Source organism: Schistocerca americana, chromosome 1, assembly GCF_021461395.2.
Source record: "Schistocerca americana isolate TAMUIC-IGC-003095 chromosome 1, iqSchAmer2.1, whole genome shotgun sequence".
Classification (NCBI taxonomy): Eukaryota; Metazoa; Arthropoda; class Insecta; order Orthoptera; family Acrididae; genus Schistocerca; species Schistocerca americana.
This window is the reverse complement of record NC_060119.1, coordinates 1,054,929,368-1,054,948,287: the sequence shown is the minus strand read 5'-3', so window position 1 is coordinate 1,054,948,287 and position 18,920 is coordinate 1,054,929,368. Positions and strand designations below refer to the sequence as shown.

At 39.6% G+C, this 18,920-nt stretch overlaps 1 protein-coding gene across 1 annotated transcript in view; it reads left to right on the top strand.

Annotated features, from left to right (window-relative positions):
* Positions 1 to 18,920, top strand: part of LOC124596241 (cadherin-86C-like) — a 299,468-nt gene that overhangs the window by 184,973 nt on the left and 95,575 nt on the right. The window contains exon 12 of the mRNA XM_047135308.1: positions 9,852 to 10,005. Within this exon, the coding sequence (XP_046991264.1) occupies positions 9,852 to 10,005 (154 nt within the window). The remainder of the gene's footprint in view (positions 1 to 9,851; positions 10,006 to 18,920) is intronic.

Here is an 18,920-nt window from a genome sequence, read left to right as displayed (position 1 = left end):
TCTAGATAATGATATAAATATTAAACACCTTTGATAGTGCACCAGATAGTATTAAACAACCATAAAACAAATCACTAAAGAATCCACAAATGAAAGAAAACATAGTGCTGCACATAATCTGCACCCTCTGTTAGCGCTAAAGCCAGAATTCTGCACAGGCAGGAAGTGGTTGGAGGAATGTGACTGCCAGAGGGGCCTGAACAGAGAAGGAACAAGAACATACTAGAGTCATGCATAGAACATACAAAAATGAAGTAAATATGTGAGGCACTCAATACTAGGTGAAATTATCAACTCACTATACACAACAGAGGCGTGCAGTGATTAGAGTAAAACATTGTCAAATAAAGCAAAGTAGGCATTGAGCACAAAGTCACTCTGCCAGTTAAGCACTTTAGTTGGTTCTTTGTTTTATTTTTTTATTTTTTATTTTTTTATATATAAATTTCAAGCTCCTCTAACAAATTAAGAACATGGCATTTTTCCACCCTGTGAAGAATATGCATACGATTCTCAATGCTCCCTATGGAATGACCAGTTTCAGATAAATGCTGTCCCAAAGCAGTTTTGATCCGTGGCTGTGAGTGTTCTTTAAACCTTAATTTAAAAGAGCGGCCTGTTTGACCGATATAATATTTGTCCAGTTACTGCAGTCACAGTTGTTATCAGTCTCCTCACAGCGTTGCATCTTGTTATTATAATTGTGCATGGCCTTCTGTGTTTGATGTGAAATATATCCATTCTCTTTAAAAACATTCTCCAGATGCACTAATTCTTCATGAAGGCTATCAGCATCTGAAATTACATGCACCTGATGAATTAAAGTACTGAGAACACTGGTGGTTTGTGCGGCGTGATTGCAGCGGGACACTTGAAGATATAGATCTGTATGTGTGGGTTTTCTGTACACCGAATGTGCCAAAGACCCATCATTCTTATGGCATACTAACACGTCTATAAAGGGTAAAGTCTCATCTTTCTCAATCTCAGTAGTAAACTAGATGTTCTCACGTAAAGAGTTTAAACACCAGTACAATTCGCACGTGTGGAATTTGCTATAAATACCATGACTGCATCAGGTCTCTTCAGTACTTTGTCTACTCACCTGAGTATGGCCAGACACCTCTAGGCAGATATATCATGGCAGAATGTTGGTGGGGTCTGGCTGCAAACCCAAAAATTACTGGAAGAGGAAATACACCGGGTAAATTTCAGAAGTCACAACAGAGCACGTTGTTAGGGAGTGCCTACTTCGAGCATTTGATGATGAACTGAGGACTCTACACCGAGTGACTTCAAGCACTCTGAACAGGTTGTCAAATTTGGACATTTCCATTTGTTTGAAGATAATTTGGTGTACTTATAAATCCATACAATATTGCCATGAGCTGGGGTGCATGTGATGGAGTATAGTGGTTAGCACTGCTTGCTGGTGCGATACAGATCACCAGTTCAAACCCAGGCACAAGCAATTATTTGTTATTTGGTATTTATCATTTCTAAAATACATATTGTATGTTTCTGATGTTTCTATATTCTGGAATATTTGATATATGCATAAATTACCAGCATTCTGGAATATTTGAGGTTTGTATAAGTAGCTACACTCTCCAGTCAGGCAATCAGTTCTGCTGTGGCTATATGATGGTGATCATAATAAACATGCTTTCAGTTCTTAGTGTTGTTTTTCATTGATGACCCTGCTTTTATATTTTGTGGTTATGGCGTGACAATGTTTGTGGAGGTGCTGGGTACTTTAAGATATCTATGAGGGCTATTCAGAACATAGGGAACGTTTCCGTCTGATGCCGCTAGATGCTCACCAATCACGTATATTTTGGTATGTGTGTGAATGTTCCATCTGGAAATGGTTCATTCGGTTTAAAAATGGCCAAACCTATGTTCATAATGAAGGGAAGAGTGGATACCAGAGCATTGTGACTGATGATCTTGTCGCTAAAGTTGATGAAATGATTTAGCTTTTTGTCTCAGTAATCTACTATAAAAGACAGATAATTGTGCTGTTGTGGCAGATTTTATCATATTAACAGAATCTTCCATCGGTTCTTGGTAGAACAACCTTATAATAAATGAAAAGCACCAGTTTGCTTTTGTTCTAGAATGTTCTAGATTCTGTTAATTTGATGAAACGATTCATGAAAACCGCCACTTCACAATAATGGAGCTTTTGCTTTCTTTCCACAAGTTCAAAACAAATGCCAAGGAAAGCCGATGTCCAAAATTTTGTTTTTGCACGACATTGCCTGACCTCACTTGGCAAACTGCACTAAAGAACCCCTTAATTCATTCAAATGGGAAATTTTCCCCCATATACCCTACAACCCCAATCTTGTACCAAGTGACTTCCACTTGTTTCCCAAGATGAAGAACTGGCTTGCAACACAGTGCTTTGATGATGACATGGACCTCCAGTCGGGCGTGACTCACTGGCTGAAGTCTCAGGCGGCAGAATTTTATGACAAAGTTCTTTCAAAGCTTGTCCACTGCTATGATAAGTGCCTCAATAAGTTTGATGGCTAGGTGGAAAAGTAGTATGCCAGTTGCTCTTTCTGATGTATATAATAAAATGTATTTCTTGTACTCAGTTTTTTTTAATGCCAAAACGTTCGCTACTTTCTGAATAGCCCGTGTACATCATCACAGTTCCAATTAGTCAACATAAAAGCCATTGTCTACGCAGACAGTAACCAGAATACAAACAGCACATCATTCCTAAGATCCATATGTTCAGGAAATAGATGGATTCCAAAACAGCAGTAAGTCAGTTTCACATCAGGCATCCATCAGTGCTTTCAGGAGACACTGAAATTGCTGAAAGGATTCAACAAGTCACCAAACACAAGTGGGATGATATGATGTATTCTGGGTTCCAGAAAAATGAAGAGAAGTGTAATATCTGGGACAAATTCAGGCCAAACTGAAGAAAATACTTGGCAACAGTCAGATGCAAGTCCGCTTAGCAAAAGAACAATTGGAGTAGAGGGCCCAACTTCATGTGGAGACGACACAGTGATACACACAGAATGTTTTGGCCCTATGCCACATCATGAGTCCTAATATGACATAGGCTGACAACATCTCACATTTGATAAAAGGAGTTGAAGAAGAAATGTGGCAAGTTCTGGTAAAGGATGTCGCAGAAACAAAGAATTCATCAAGTGATGACAGAGAATAAAGGAAATGCAACATAAAAAAGAGTCAAGCAGAAATGTCGAACCAAGTACACAAGAGATAGCAACCATGAATGCCGACCCCAGGTACCAGGAGATAATAGAGAATGTTGAAGAATTGGTGTATCAATCTTTGGCATCAATCTTTGATACTAGTCGAATGTGCCATGAAGTAACAGCTTGGCCAACTTGGACTTACACTGCAACTGTCAAATGACAACCAAGCATTCAACCAGTGCAGGTACAACCAACTCTTCTGCCAAGTGCACTGCCCCACAGAAAAACAGACATTTGGAGGATGCAGATAAACATGCCAATATTTTTTCACTGTGAAAGCCATGGACATGTTGCATGCTACCACAGAGAGAGAAGATGAGTGTTTTATGACTGTTACACTGCAAGATGTCATGCATCCCAAAAGTCTCATTTATGGCAGTCAATTGCATACAATTATAATCAGCCTTTAGGATGAAGCCAGTTACCATACCCTGGACCAGGTTATTCCCCAGCATGACGTAGCCATTCCACACCATCCTGTAGAGGTACTAGCCTCTCGCCTAATCATCTACGTCAGAAAATCTAAGTGTGGTGACCATTTACAGAGGTGAGGCAACCACAGATGCAGATCTTCCATGATTATAGTAACCAAAACGTCTGAAAATATCACTGATACCATCATTGATAGCCAACCAGTAGAGAAGCTATATGACTCCAGGGGCTTAGCCCGTCTGGCTAGCCAGTCTAACGCACTGCTTCCCAAGCAGGAAGGCATGCCAGTCCCTGGCACAATCTGCCCAGCTGATTAGTGTCAAGGTCCGGTGTGCTGGCCAGTCTGTGGATGGTTTTTAAGGCGGTTTTCCATCTGCCTTGGCGAATGTGGGCTGGTTCCTCTTATTCCGCCTCAGTTACACTATGTCAGCAATTGCTGCCCAAACACTGTCTCCATGTACATGTACGCCATAATTACCCTACCACATAAACGTTTGGGGCTACCTTTGTCTAGTATGAGACGTTCCCGGAGAGGGTCCACTGGGGGCTGAACCACACATAACCATGGGTGTGGTGAGGGGCAGCGGTGGGGTGGGTGGACAGCTGTGGCCTGTTGTGGGGTTGTGAATCATTGAGGGCTATGGCAGGGTGAAGCCTCTCTGTTGTTTCTAGGTCCCCAGTTCAATAAACACACACACACACACACACACACACACAAGGAGGCTTCCTTACTTGTAATGTCAGGTGTTTATCATCGTCAGTTAAACAAGAGGAATTGATTGTGCTGAGAATCACAAATGGTAAATAGGTACAGCTGACAAGAACATGCATTGAAAGAGTAACTGTCAGTGACAAAACACAGCCCTTCAAATCTGTTGTTTCAACAGAATGTAATCATAATGTTATCCTCATATGGGACTTCTTGCAGCCATCACAAGCAGTCATAGACTGTGGAAGATCAGAGCTCCAGACTGACGAAGCTGTTCCAACAAGCAAACATAACAAAGAATGCTCTGGGAGTTACTTGCCATTGAAGACTTTTTTACTGTGCCTTCATCAGTGAGATAAGTTGCAGTCATCAATTGAGATGCTTAGTTAAACTGTAAAGCTTCTGTTGACTGCAAAGAGATACTGGGTTCTCAAAGAAATCTACATGCCAGTGACAATCATAAGCATTGTAGATGGTCAGGGAGAACTTGGATCACTAACTGTCATGAGCAGCCACAACTCACACTTAAAGGTTTATGTATAGGGACAGCCAAACTAGTCCAGTAAGGGTATCTTAGTGTCATCAAAGAAGAATCATGCTCCACTGTAGTTGGATCCACAAATGATGGCGGTTCACGCATTCTGAGGCACAGAAAGGGGTTGCATTGTTGGTGATTCCAAGTGACAGATGCGGTATGCGCATGCGATACTTTCTGCTTAAAGAAAGCATATATCCTGAAAATTGTGGCTCTTGCTTGCTTATGCAGAATTTATCACTTACCACCACCATCAGCGATGACAACTCACAACAAATGGAATAGAAATTCACTAAACAACTCGCTACGATCATTTTTTAATGCTCGCATTAGCTACGGAATTTATAGCACAGTGTTCCAAACACTTCTGAATGCTCATTGGCTGTCAGAGAATGTGTGATGTAGATGCGCAGAACAAGCCTCAACTCTATCGCCATAATTTGTGACTCCAACTATACCAATACAGACCTAACAGGGGAGGAAGCTACTATCAAACTGCCAATAGAATCTGGCCTGACTGATGAACGTCAGCAAGTGATAGCTAATCTGCATCAATTTTCAAATGCTTTCAAACCCAGAGTAGAAAAAAGACAGAACAAGCAGCCCTTGGTTGAACTTCTCAAGAACACTGGGGATCACCCAGCAGTTAGCCAGTGTTCATATGCAGTTTCAGCAGGTGAACAACAGACAGTCTAGTACAAAATGGAGAAGGTGCTGCAAGATGACATTACTGAAGTTTCAGAGAGCTCTTGGTCCTCTCCTGTGGTCTTTGTGAGCAGTAATGATGGCACATTCGGCATTGACTACCAGTGCTGAAGAAAATTATGAGGAAAGATATCTATCCATTACCACTTCAGTGCAATGGTGCTGCTGTACCAGATGACCCAGAGATAATTGTGGCACATGCTTCCATAGCTGGCATTCCTTACAGTGGCTCATTTAGTGTCTAAGAAATTGGTAGAGATCTGGTTAGTGATACCTATGTCTGATTCTGTCTAGTGTCTTCACAAATCTCAAGTGACCAGATGATGGAATATCATGGAAAAAGCTTCAGAAAAGCTGGCTATAAATGAGCTGGGATGACAATGAACCATTTTACCTCTGTTCAGCAGCAATATCATTCAATGCAATGATGACTGAGATTTCAACCCTGCTGCTGTGTTCTGCCAACAGATTCCATGAAAGGCAGCTGGTGTCCTTTTCTTTGTGTCCACTTTTATATACCACTATGACGTCATACTCCTGAAGCCTCAGCACCCACCTTACCAACTGACATGATGAACTCCTCAAGCTAGTCAGCCAGCAGTGGAGAATAGTTTGCCAAATAAATACATCTGGAATGTGTTGATGGCCCAAAAAAATGCAAGAAACTCTATCTTGGTTATGCAGTAGTTCATCTTGGACTTGGAGAGTATCCTGGAAGCATAAGTTATCACATTTTTAGCCTCTTACTGAATTTGTACTAGAACTGTACAATTTCAAAACCACTAGTGTCAGTCTACACACTGATAACACCCTAGATGGCTTGAAAGGAACGAAGTTTTTCTCAACTAGGGATCTGCAACAGGCTACTGACAAAATGATGTTGACAAGGCTCACTGGCAGAAGATTGCCTTCATAGCTCCTAACAGCCTCTATGACTTTAAAAGATATTCTGTCTGTGTAACACTCCAGCCACCTTCAAAAGTATGATGGACAAAGTGCTTCAGCACTTTAAATGGATATGTCTTCACTGTCTGGAACACATTATCATTGTTCTGAAGACATTTGAAGATCATATAAGCCAACTGACAATCACTTCAAAGCGTGTTAAGACTGCAGGCCTCTGCCTGAATCTGAAGAAGTGCCTCTTTGGTGCTCAAGAAAGAAAAATTTTGGGGCACCTCGTGAAAGGCAGTGGAGTCTGTCCCAAACTAGAGAAAATGAGAACTGTTACATATTTACCATTTCCTCAACACATTCATGATGTCATTAAGTTTTCTCAGAATGTTTTCATACCACTGGTGATTTATAAAGGGCTTCTGTACTAAGGCATGTTCCTTGCAAGAACTACTGCAGCAAGATATTAAGTTTTCCTGGAATGAAGTGCAAAAAAGATCTTGCCTTGTCCTTAAGAAGGCACTAACATCTTCTCCAGCTCTAGTAATGTAGAATTAGAATGCTGACACAGAACATCACACAACATTTGGAATAGGACAGTTCTACTACATTTTCAGAAAGGGGTGGAAAAGGTGACAGATTATGCTTCCAGGATACTCTCCAACTCCAAGACGAACTTCTGTGCAACCAAGAAAGAGTTTCTTGCATTTTTTTAGGCCTTCAACATGTTCCAGATGTATTTATTTGACAATCCATTCTCCACTGTAATGGACCACTATTCTCTATGCAAGCTGACCGGCTTAAAGAATGCATTGGGTTGACTGCCAAGGTGGATGCTGAGGCTTCAGGAGTATGATGCCATAGTGGTATACAAAAGTGGACACAAACAAAAGAACACCAGCTGCCTTTCAAGGAATCCTTTGTCAGAACACAGCAGCATGGATGAAATCTCAGTCATTGCTGCATTAAATGACATTGCTGCTGAACAGAGGTAAATAGTTCATTGTCATCCAAGCTCATTATCAGCCAGCTATTCTGAAGCTTTTTCCATGATGTTCCAACATCTGACCCCTTGAGATCTGTAAGTACTCTTAGAAAGAATCAGACATAGGTATTTCTACCAATCCATTAGACATTACATGAGCCCTTAAGGAATGCTAACTACAGAAGCAAGTACCACAATTAGCTCCGGGGCATCTGGTACTAGCAGCACAATTCCATCAAATGTAAATGTCGTGTGACTAGGGCCTCCCATCGGGTAGACCATTCGCCGGGTGCAAGTCTTTTGATTTGACGCCACTTCGGCGACTTGCGCGATGGGAATGAAATAATGATGATTAGGACAATACAACGCCCAGTCCCTGAGCAGAGAAAATCTCCAACCCAGCCGGGAATCGAACCTGGGCCCTTAGGACTGACATTCCGTTGCGCTGACCATTTAGCTACTGGGAGTGGACATTCCGTCAAATGGAAATCGAACTTTTGGGGGAGGTTCCCAAAGTCAACAAATGGGAATCGATGGATAATAGTCTCCACTGACTATGTCACCTGGTGTGTGGCGACCAAAGCTGTATTGACTGCCAGTGACTGGCAAAGCTCCACAAATTGCAAAGTTCCTTGTAGAAGACATCATTTTGAGGTGCAAAGTACCCTGTGTGATGAACTCTTATCGTGGAAAATTCTTCCAGTTGAGACTGGTGTTAGAGATCATTTCACATTGTGACACCAGCTATCAAATGACTACTGCATACCATCCACAAACAGATAGTCTCACTGAATGCTGGCGTATATGCTCTCTGTGCACATAGATGTTGAACAGGGAGACTGGGGTAAAATAATGCCCACCATGACATTTACATAAAACACAGTGAAACAAGACACTACAGGGTTTACACCATTGTTTCTCTTTGATGGTAGTGAGGCTGAAACAAAAATAATGGATACACTGTTCCTGTTTCAACAGGGCAATACTCAGGATGACTATGTGAAACCCCTTATCATGAGGTCTGAAGAATCAAGGCATTTGGCTTGCATATATACCCTAGACTCTCAGGATAGTGCTATAACGTACTGCACAGGCCAGTGAGATATAGCCCATGAGGCTTGGTATGGATTTCTTACACCTGGCAAAAAGTGGAACTGTTAGAAAAGCTACTAAATTCTGCTTTGGGCTACATCTTTTTGTCACTTATTGGATGCATGTGATGTCAAGATTTATGATCCTTCATCAAGAAGAGAAAAATGCATATATTTGTCCAAGTCCTATGTATGAAGCCCTACTGCAATCCAGAGGCACAGATCGACAACAAGAGATTCAAGGAGACTGAAGATCAACTCAATGATCACAAAGCCTCAACAGAAGGGGTTAACTTTGACGCTATTCATAGTGAGGAGGATGTACCAACATGACCAGAACATGAGGATCTGCCTGCCAGCATAGGCATATAGAGAACCATTGATAAGATCTAGATCAGGGTGCTACCCCATTGAGAATCTCTGAAACAGTGGTTGCAGTTTCTGCAGATGTAGCAATGAAGCGAGCTCTGGTGCATACAGTGTGGTGTAGTGGTTGGCTTCACTGGTTGGCTTGCTGTGGGTCACCCATTCAAACCTAAACACCAGCAATTATTTCTCATTTAGTATTTATCATTTCTGGAAGGTTCTTGTAATATTTTATGTTTGTATATTCTGGAATATTCTATATCTGTACAAAACACCAGTGTTCGAGAATATTCCATGTTTCTACAAACAGCTGCACTCTCCATCCTGGAGGTAAGTTCTGTTCTGGCTGTAAATTGGCATTCACAATAAATGAGCTATTAGTTTGAAGTGTTGTATTTCACTGATGACCTTGTTTTTGGATGTTGGACTTGGGTGTTACAACATCACAACACTCAATTTATAATGATTTTGTAGGTTTCCAACAGAAAATATTTTACTGTTACATAATAAACACAATTCCCACACTGTGAAAGAGCACCTTAATAAATAAAACGTTCTCAGTGCAAATGTATAGTAAGAAGGTTAGTTGTACGGTGGCCTCATTTTACTGTAATTGTAACAGCTAACTTTCTTAAATGTATGCCCTGTCAGTAGTGCCACTGAAACTGGAGCATTATTTCTATTATAATGTGATAAGCAAAAGAACCTGTCATGGTATTACTGGTGGAATCATCCCCAAAAATATGAAGTAACTTAGCCAAACTGCATTAACTTAAAGTGAAATGAATTATTAACACCTGAATTCACCTTCTCCTCATTATGTGTCAGTCATCTTTCCACTTTACTTGGTTTCCACTCCGAGGAACAATTATCTGAAAATTTGCAGGTGCATGCAAGCGATGTGGACACTGGAATATTTGGAAGAGTTCGGTACACTCACATTCTTGGTCTCCACAACAGCTCACTCACACTTGATCCAGTAAGTGGAGTTGTTCTGGTTGCCACCAGCAATCATGGATTTGACCGTGAAGCTGCTCCTGGTATGTAATCCTACAAAGACAGTCATATAGATTTCATTTTAGTGTGTCTTTTTTCAGTGATAATACCGGTAATTATAATTGCAGTAGAATTATCCAATTTTTGTTACTGTCAATCAGTTGTGCTTTACCTGTTTTGAAATTTTCTGTATTAATAATAAAATCCTTGCATATTATGTTTTGCATGGTAGTATGTTGGTTTATCACATGTAACCCAACAGAAAACTCACATAAATTAGTTTGAAGAGTAGGAATGCCAAAAGTAAATCTACAGCAAAGTATTTTTGGCTTGTTTTTAAAAGTTGTTTCGTTACCAGACATTTCACATTACCTGGCAAATAATGTACCACTGCAGCTTTCTTCATCTTGAGACAACAAGTGATCTCAAATTAGCCTCTGGTAACAGATTTTTGTATTCACATAGTAAGTTTTAAAGTTTTTAATCTTAGCCCTGAATGTTCAATAGATCATTCTGTCATATGGCAAAAGACATTCAAAGTACTGCAATATATTATATAAGCTAACTTTGCTTTTTAGTGAGTATCAAGGTCATTAATGCAACTCCATATTCCTAACACTGCATGTCTTACAGTTCTTCTTCATGTTGGTGTTTATGAAACACAAAGCGTGAATGAATGAAATGCATGAATGTACAAAACTGAAGCTTCATATTCTTCTTTGAAGTGTACAAGTAAAACTCCAAAACTAGTATCCTAACAATGGCTGTGAAACAATAATTCATTATCTTCTTGGAATATTCCAGTTGCAGATCACCACAAGAACCATTACTAGTTCTACTGAAGTGTGTGAAGGTCACTTTACCCCCTCATACTTTTTTATGAAAGAAACTGTTGCTTTTAGATTAAAAGAATTATTCACCATAAATTACACTAATGAACTGCTGAATTAGAGCACACAAAATGATGACAATGGCAGGTCATTACAACATGCATTGCACTCACAATGCCAGAAACATTGTGAGGTCATACTTATCTGTGATTGCACAGATATCACTCTGAATTCACAGCGAGTTGTCAGAGAAATACTCAAGATGGCCAGATGCTGTTCAGCAGCATCCCAACTGCACTCAGTAGGATTGACATCATTTTACCTCTGCAGCCAGCTGTGTAACCTCATTCCTGTGAATGTAGGTAGCATTAGAGCTTAACATTATGGCTACATTGTGCTCTATCTCACTCAGATGAGTATGGTGTTATACACAGTGTATTTAATGAACAAGACACCATGTTTATTTTCTTACAGCTCTATTACTAATTCTTGTCAAAAATATTACATAATAGAGATGAATAACAGTGTATTTATTTTCATCCTCAGCATTCTGTCATTCTTAAGTGGGTTGACCAGCTGCACAGACCAACTAATATTTCTTCAATCAGGTGTCCAATGAATTAAGGTTCACACTATTCTGTCTCCTCTGGGTCTTTTATCAATAATGCAGGCTCTCTTCCACGTGTGCCTTGGCAGCGTATCTTCCTCTAACAGGACAATATCTGCCATGCCGCATTTGACAGGTGTTGCTGTTAGGGCACTGGACTTCATGACAGTTTCTGTGCTAGAGACGATTTTCTTCCTTCCACCTTTGTATATACACATTTTGCAGCTTTTCTCTTTGCCTCAATTCTCATTCAAAATCCACAGCACCATCAGCTCAGGACCAGTGGATAGTGTAGTCAGTGATTCTCCATTTAAGAATGGTTTCTTGTCAATATTTTTGAGTCACCCTGTGTGATTAGCCACACAGCTTCTGTTTCCACCAATAAAGTTGATGTATTTCCATGTCTACTAGGGATTTTTCCAAAACCTTTTGGGGGCAGCATTTCCTTGTTCCTACAGTATGCTCCCACCAGCCTTCCCACCAAGCTGCCCATGGTACAGTGAATTTCCAGGAAACACCTTTGTGAGCAAAGTGCTATCTGATCTTCATGTCCTCAGAGGATGAGAGACTTCTTTTATTTACATGTTTGCAGCCTGAAATGTTTTTGCATTGCAAGAATAAATAGTGTCCGTCAGTTCTTTCCTCACAGCAAATCTTCTGAATGCCATCAAAACAATGGACATTACAGATGAAATGCAGAATGCGTGCCATTGTATGTAATATTTTCCAGTAAGAATTATATTTTGGCACTCAGTAGGACACAACCCTGCATTAACAATAAAAGTTTACTGGCATAGCTTTAGTGTTTCTGGCAGAGAATTGTTAGAGATTTCTTGTCGAGGCCAAGTGCCAGGCTGTTTAATTAGCCAGGAAGGCTCATACCACCATAACATGGAAGTTTCTCTACTGATATTCCAGATCATACCATACATGCTGGATTAGTTTGGGTAATAATGCCACTGCATTCGTGTCAAACCCTCTTGGATTTCTGTCACTTAGTTACAAACAGACATAAATTCCAGCAATTTGGATCACTTCTCATCCCATCAAGTACCCCTACAGAGTTATTCCCAATATTATGCGTACATACATGTTGTGTCATGTTCACTAATACACAATATGTAACATAGTGCAGATAATTGGCAGAAATGTCTCAGAAGTTATCCGGTAAAACAGCTAATAACTTAAGCTGTGGAGGCATCACCCTATTGATAGGAGATATCCTGTTTTTACTGGTGATCAGAACGTTCTGATGTACAGCGCAACCCCACAAGCTCTTTCCGAGGTATCACAAAATACATGAACTTGTGAAACTCCTGGTGTTTGACTATGCTGTCCAATCTGAGTGATAAAGTCTGGAGATGACTGAGTTGTGAAGTCCAAATTTTCTGTCTGGAGGCAGAATTTCTTTCCATTGTATGCCTCTTAACCACATTTTCTGGAAAACAATCTTTCCAATAATGGATAGTAGTGAATAGATGCCAAGAGACTAATAGAATCTTGCTTTCATGTGCAGTAACTGGTGTTTTGTAGCAGATTCATCATGTAGATTATTGGTAATTAGACAGTGATTGGAAAAGATTGAATCTGATTCTGCATCCCAGGTGACTGATTTCCATTTTGTCTTCCATATGCCCTTTAGTATATTATAATTCATAGGCCATTTTGCCTTTGGAAGTTTTATCTGTTGCAACAGACCAGTCAATTGATTGCATATGAATATTATTAGACTGTCATCCTTGAAATAGGCAACAAAGTCATCCATGACAGTACTTTTATCCAGAAGTTCTACTGTGACAGGATATGTGGCCAATTCACTCAATGTTGCAGAAAGGAGACACTGCTGCAAGTTAGACCAAAGAGTAAACATGTAAACTTGTAAGTGATGATGTCATTCACAGTCTGTCAAATTGCATCCTCTTTCTTCTCGACACAAAATCAGGAGAATCTCATTAAGTCTCTACCGCTTTCATGGAAAGATAGTTGTAAAAATGCTTGAGTGTCATCTGAAATGATTACTTTCCATAATGTCCTGAATCAAAATAATGTTGATAGTGTTTCAGGAAATAGATTTTGCCCTCTGTCTTAAAGCGTCATTAAGTGACTGCGCATCACTTTCCCTTGATGAAGCATCAAAAATAATTCTCCATTTTGTAGCTCCCATTCTTTCTTTTTGCACTGCATATTGAGCAAGGTAGAAAACATCATTAGTAGTGTCCTGCACATTGATCATTCTGTCTTGTTAATCCTGAATGTAAATACAACATTTAAGAATGATAAATCTCACAAAACTGAAACTTGTTAGAAAATTTTCTTTGTAATGATGTACAATGTTTTTCCATGTTGCAATTATTCAAACAAGGAATCACATCTTTCATTCTTAGTAATGAAACTACTCTACCCTTTGTCTGTCCCCATTGGGAAGATACCATAGAATTCTTGCAAAATGTCGGCATGATTCAGTGACATTGATCACTCATGTTGATCTTTCCTTCTCCTAATTTATAAGTCCCAGAAGCGACACATATCCTTATCTAATGGCACAAACTCTGCATTGATATAACAACTAAAATAATCAATTATTGACAATATAATGTAACTGGACAGAAAAAAAATCTACTCACTATGCAGCAGCAGGAAAACACACAAATGAAAAAAGGTTTTACTTATGCCAGCTTTTGGAGCCAGCAGCTTCTTCTTCTGGCAGAAAGGTTGAAGGGGAAGGAGGAGGGGTGAAGTGAAAGGATCTCGAGAGGTTTAGGAAAAGAGAGTTCAGAAAAGTCACCCAGAATCCTGGGACAGAGGAGACTTACCAGACAGGATGAGAAAGAAAGACTGACTGTTGGGGTCTATAAACGAGTGCAGTCCCCAACAATCTGTCTTTCTTTCTCATCCTGTCCAGTAAATCTCCCCTGACCTGGGGTTCTGGGTGGCTTTTCTGAACTCTACCCCTTTTCCTAAACCTTTCAAGTTCCTTTTCCTTCACCCCTCTTCCTTCCCCTTCAACCCTTTTACCAGAAGAAGGAGTCACTGACTCCAAAAGCTTGCGTAGGTAAAACCTTTTTTTCATATGTGTGTTGTACTGCCGCTGCTTGCTGAGCAGATTTTTTTATCTGTCCAATTACATTCACTTCATTGAAGTATACATGGTTCTCAGTAACACACTTGACAATGGTACCAGACCTCTGGCCACTCAAAATCCATCCAAATCTTAGGAAGGAGAATGCAGGATCAGGAAGATGTATTGATGTGATGTCCTGTACTATTTTCCAGTATTGGTCTTCACCTATAAGACTCTGAAAAGATTACTGACAATTGTCATCCTTGGCATCAGCACATTGTAGCTTCCAGATGATAATATCTTGTAGGACAGCTGGAAGTGATGAGTACATGTTCCTTCTATCAAAGGCACAGAAAGACAGTTGGTTATTTGTCCAAAGTCCTGTCAGTTTGAAGTGATCAAATCAGTAATTTGTGGACCTTGGGATATAGTGACTCAAATCCTTCAACAGTTAATGGTTGGTGGGAGAAGACTTGTGATAGCACACTGTTAACTATTTATGTGGTGATGAAGATGCATTGGATTCCATAGTTGGGTAAACAGTGTACACATTTCAGACATGAAGAGAGGCAGTTGAACATCAATCTTCCCCACTAAGACTCATTATTCTTCATTTTGCAGATAGATACATTTTGGAACATCTTGCATCTAGAACAGGCTTTTTTTTCTGCAGTCCTTGATATGGTGCCCTCCTTTTGGACACAGAAAACATTGATGTAGGCTTTTAACTTGTCAATTCTGTATTCAATTGAACAATCTTGTGCCCCATTGAGACAAGTGTCACAGAACATGTAGTATTATGACTGACCATTTATCTCTTTGTGCTAGGCTTCTCTCTTTTTGCATTCACTTGTAGTTTGGGAACTGTGGATATGTGTCTGAAGTGTTACTACCTCGAATTTTGTGGGTGACCATTCAAAGACTCCATTAGCTTTGTGATACAGCTTTCAATGAGCTTTTCTCTCCTGGCACAAATAATACTATACTTTCAGGAAATGTGTGCAAAATTTTGGCTGCGATCATTTGACAGGTTGGGCAGAATGAGGAAGTGGTTTTGCACTCATACATTGGGATGTAGTGTAGGCCCTATAGCATAGATGGCTAACAGTTCCTGTTGTTCCATTGTCAGAGATGATTCAATCAGATCTGTGGAAAGCTGTGTTGAATGTTGCCACGTGGAACCAGCTTGCACAAATGGGAGGACGGTGATGGTTACTTTTAATAGCATTTTTGGACTTTAGTGGTTGCATGTAGTTTGTTACACTGTGCAGTCCATGGCAAACATACTCAAAACTGGTGAAAGGCTCTAATAACCTCTGATGATCCACAATATCCATTGTCTTGGTGGGCAGCAGTCCTGTGTGTTCACCAGGTTTGTGGTAAACATACTGTAGTCATGGGTCACCAATGTGAGAATACCGAAGTGGTGAGTATGTGCAATAATCTTTCAAATTGCCACAAATTATGCACTTTATTGACATGATTACACACTCAGTAATAAAGAGAAAACTTGAGAGACAACACTTGTTCATTGTTTCTAATGTTGATTGGTGGTTGATATCAATTTCGGCAATCGATGCCATCACAGAGCCACAGAGTAGTTCTCTCATGACTTCTCGGCTGTAACAAGCAGCTAATAGCGCCAAACCCCAGGGAGAGTTGACTTCATAGAACTTCAACCTCTCTCTCCTTTTTTCTTCGTGTATGACTATTCTTAATAATCATTCCTTATATGTGTTTATTATTGTGGGACAGAAAATACATTGTAATAAATAGGTAAATAACCTTTAAAGCAACATCAACTCTATGCAAAACATGCTAAAGGCAAATGAGCCCAAATTTAAACTGTGTGGAGCTTCAAGGTAACATAGCACAGTGCTTATAAAACACAAATATTTGAGCTCAGTAAACAAAATTAATCTTTCGATACAATTTTTTTCTATTGAGAATGGTGAGTAGCAATTTACCCTTTTCATAATATTCTCATTTTTTCTTTTGAAGTATTAAATGCCACATCAGTCTGAAAATATGTGATACATGGTTTTGTGGAAGAATTTGATAAATAAAGTACTTTACAGCTATTACAGTTTGATGTTAACAAGAATGTTTTGTATGGTAAAATTCGAAAACATGAAATCCAAGAAAGACAAGTCACCCTGAAATTTCATCTCAGAAATAGAGAAAATAATTCTAAAAAGAAATTATTTTCAAACATAAAGTAATTTGCCATCATTTAAGTCACTCAAATAATAGTAAATATCAGTAAATACATGCAAGAAGTTCAGTTCATTATTTGCATTCCACAGTGTCATGCGAGTTCATATTTTTATTGCGCACAGTACTTGTTCTCAGTTAGCATTTTTATATTTGCAAGCAGTTCTACTTCTTTCATTCTTGGGGAAAAGCACGCGAGTTAGCACTCCTTTGTAGCAACTCTTGCAGTCCATTTTCAAGCGTATCATAGTGTGATTGTTAGATGCTGTATGGTGGAAAATGTGTGGTCCATTCAAATGTGACCTTCTGGCTGCAATATAATATCATTTTTCAAGATAATGTGGAATAATAAACCAATTGTTAATGTGATTAGCAGTCAAATAAAAGGATGATTCATATCAACATATGGTGTTCTAATCTGCAAAAACAGCCCAGCATATTTACTGGGTTACGAGCAACTCTGTGATTGAAATTCAATTGTTATTTCAACAAAGGATGTTAATGTATTGATGGGATAAGGTTGTGTTCTTGCCAAAACCCAGGAACCTCTGACATGATGGAGTGGGAATGTAGCTTAAGGCAAAAAAGGCATCTGCTTCCTTCACATCCTCCAACTGAGGTATACACGGGGACAGCATGTAACCGTGTAGCGTGCAGTCATATAGGCACAGCATTTAAATAGTATGCTTCATTGTTCTAGCACATGCATTTTGAATAAAGTTTGTACGTATTTTAAAGTTCATACATGGGCAGAGTACACTCTTCTGTTGCTACTTTGAAATATCAGTAATAGAAACAGACAGTTTATGGATATAAAACTTTGAAACACAAGTAGTGCCATCTGTGGTTTCTTGCACTTGTGTTTGTTGTTGTTGTTGTGGTCTTCAGTCCTGAGACTGGTTTGATGCAGCTCTCCATGCTACTCTATCCTGTGCAAGCTTCTTCATCTCCCAGTACCTACTGCAACCTACATCCTTCTGAATCTGCTTAACATATTCATCTCTTGGTCTCCCTCTACGATTTTTACCCTCCACGCTGCCCTCCAATGCTAAATTTGTGATCCCTTGATGCCTCAAAACATGTCCTACCAACCGATCCCTTCTAGTCAAGTTGTGCCACAAACTTCTCTTCTCCCCAATCCTATTCAATACCTCCTCATTAGTTGCGTGATCTACCCACCTTATCTTCAGCATTCTTCTGTAGCACCACATTTCGAAAGCTTCTATTCTCTTCTTGTCCAAACTGGTTATCATCCATGTTTCACTTCCATACATGGCTACACTCCATACAAATACTTTCAGAAACGACTTCCTGACACTTAAATCTATACTCGATGTTAACAAATTTCTCTTCTTCAGAAACGATTTTCTTGCCATTGCCAGTCTACATTTTATATCCTCTCTACTTCGACTATCATCAGTTATTTTACTCCCTAAATAGCAAAACTCCTTTACTACTTTAAGTGTCTCATTTCCTAATCTAATCCCCTCAGCATCACCCGATTTAATTTGACTACATTCCATTATCCTCGTTTTGCTTTTGTTGATGTTCATCTTATATCCTCCTTTCAAGACACTGTCCATTCCGTTCAACTGCTCTTCCAAGTCCTTTGCTGTCTCTGACAGAATTACAATGTCATCGGCGAACCTCAAAGTTTTTACTTCTTCTCCATGAATTTTAATACCTACTCCGAATTTTTCTTTTGTTTCCTTTACTGCTTGCTCAATATACAGATTGAATAACATCGGGGAGAGGCTACAACCCTGTCTCACACCTTTCCCAACCACTGCTTCCCTTTCATGCCCCTCGACTCTTATAACTGCCATCTGGTTTCTGTACAAATTGTAAATAGCCTTTCACTCCCTGTATTTTACCCCTGCCACCTTCAGAATGTGAAAGAGAATATTCCAGTTAGCGTTGTCAAAAGCTTTCTCTAAGTCTACAAATGCTAGAAACGTAGGTTTGCCTTTTCTTAATCTTTCTTCTAAGATAAGTCGTAAGGTTAGTATCGCCTCACGTGTTCCAACATTTCTGCGGAAACCAAACTGATCTTCCCCGAGGTCCGCTTCTACCAGTTTTTCCATTCGTCTGTAAAGAATTCGCGTTAGTATTTTGCAGCTGTGACTATTAAACTGATAGTTCAGTAATTTTCACATCTGTCAACACCTGCTTTCTTTGGGATTGGAATTATTATATTCTTCTTGAAGTCTGTGGGTATTTCGCCTGTCTCATACATCTTGCTCACCA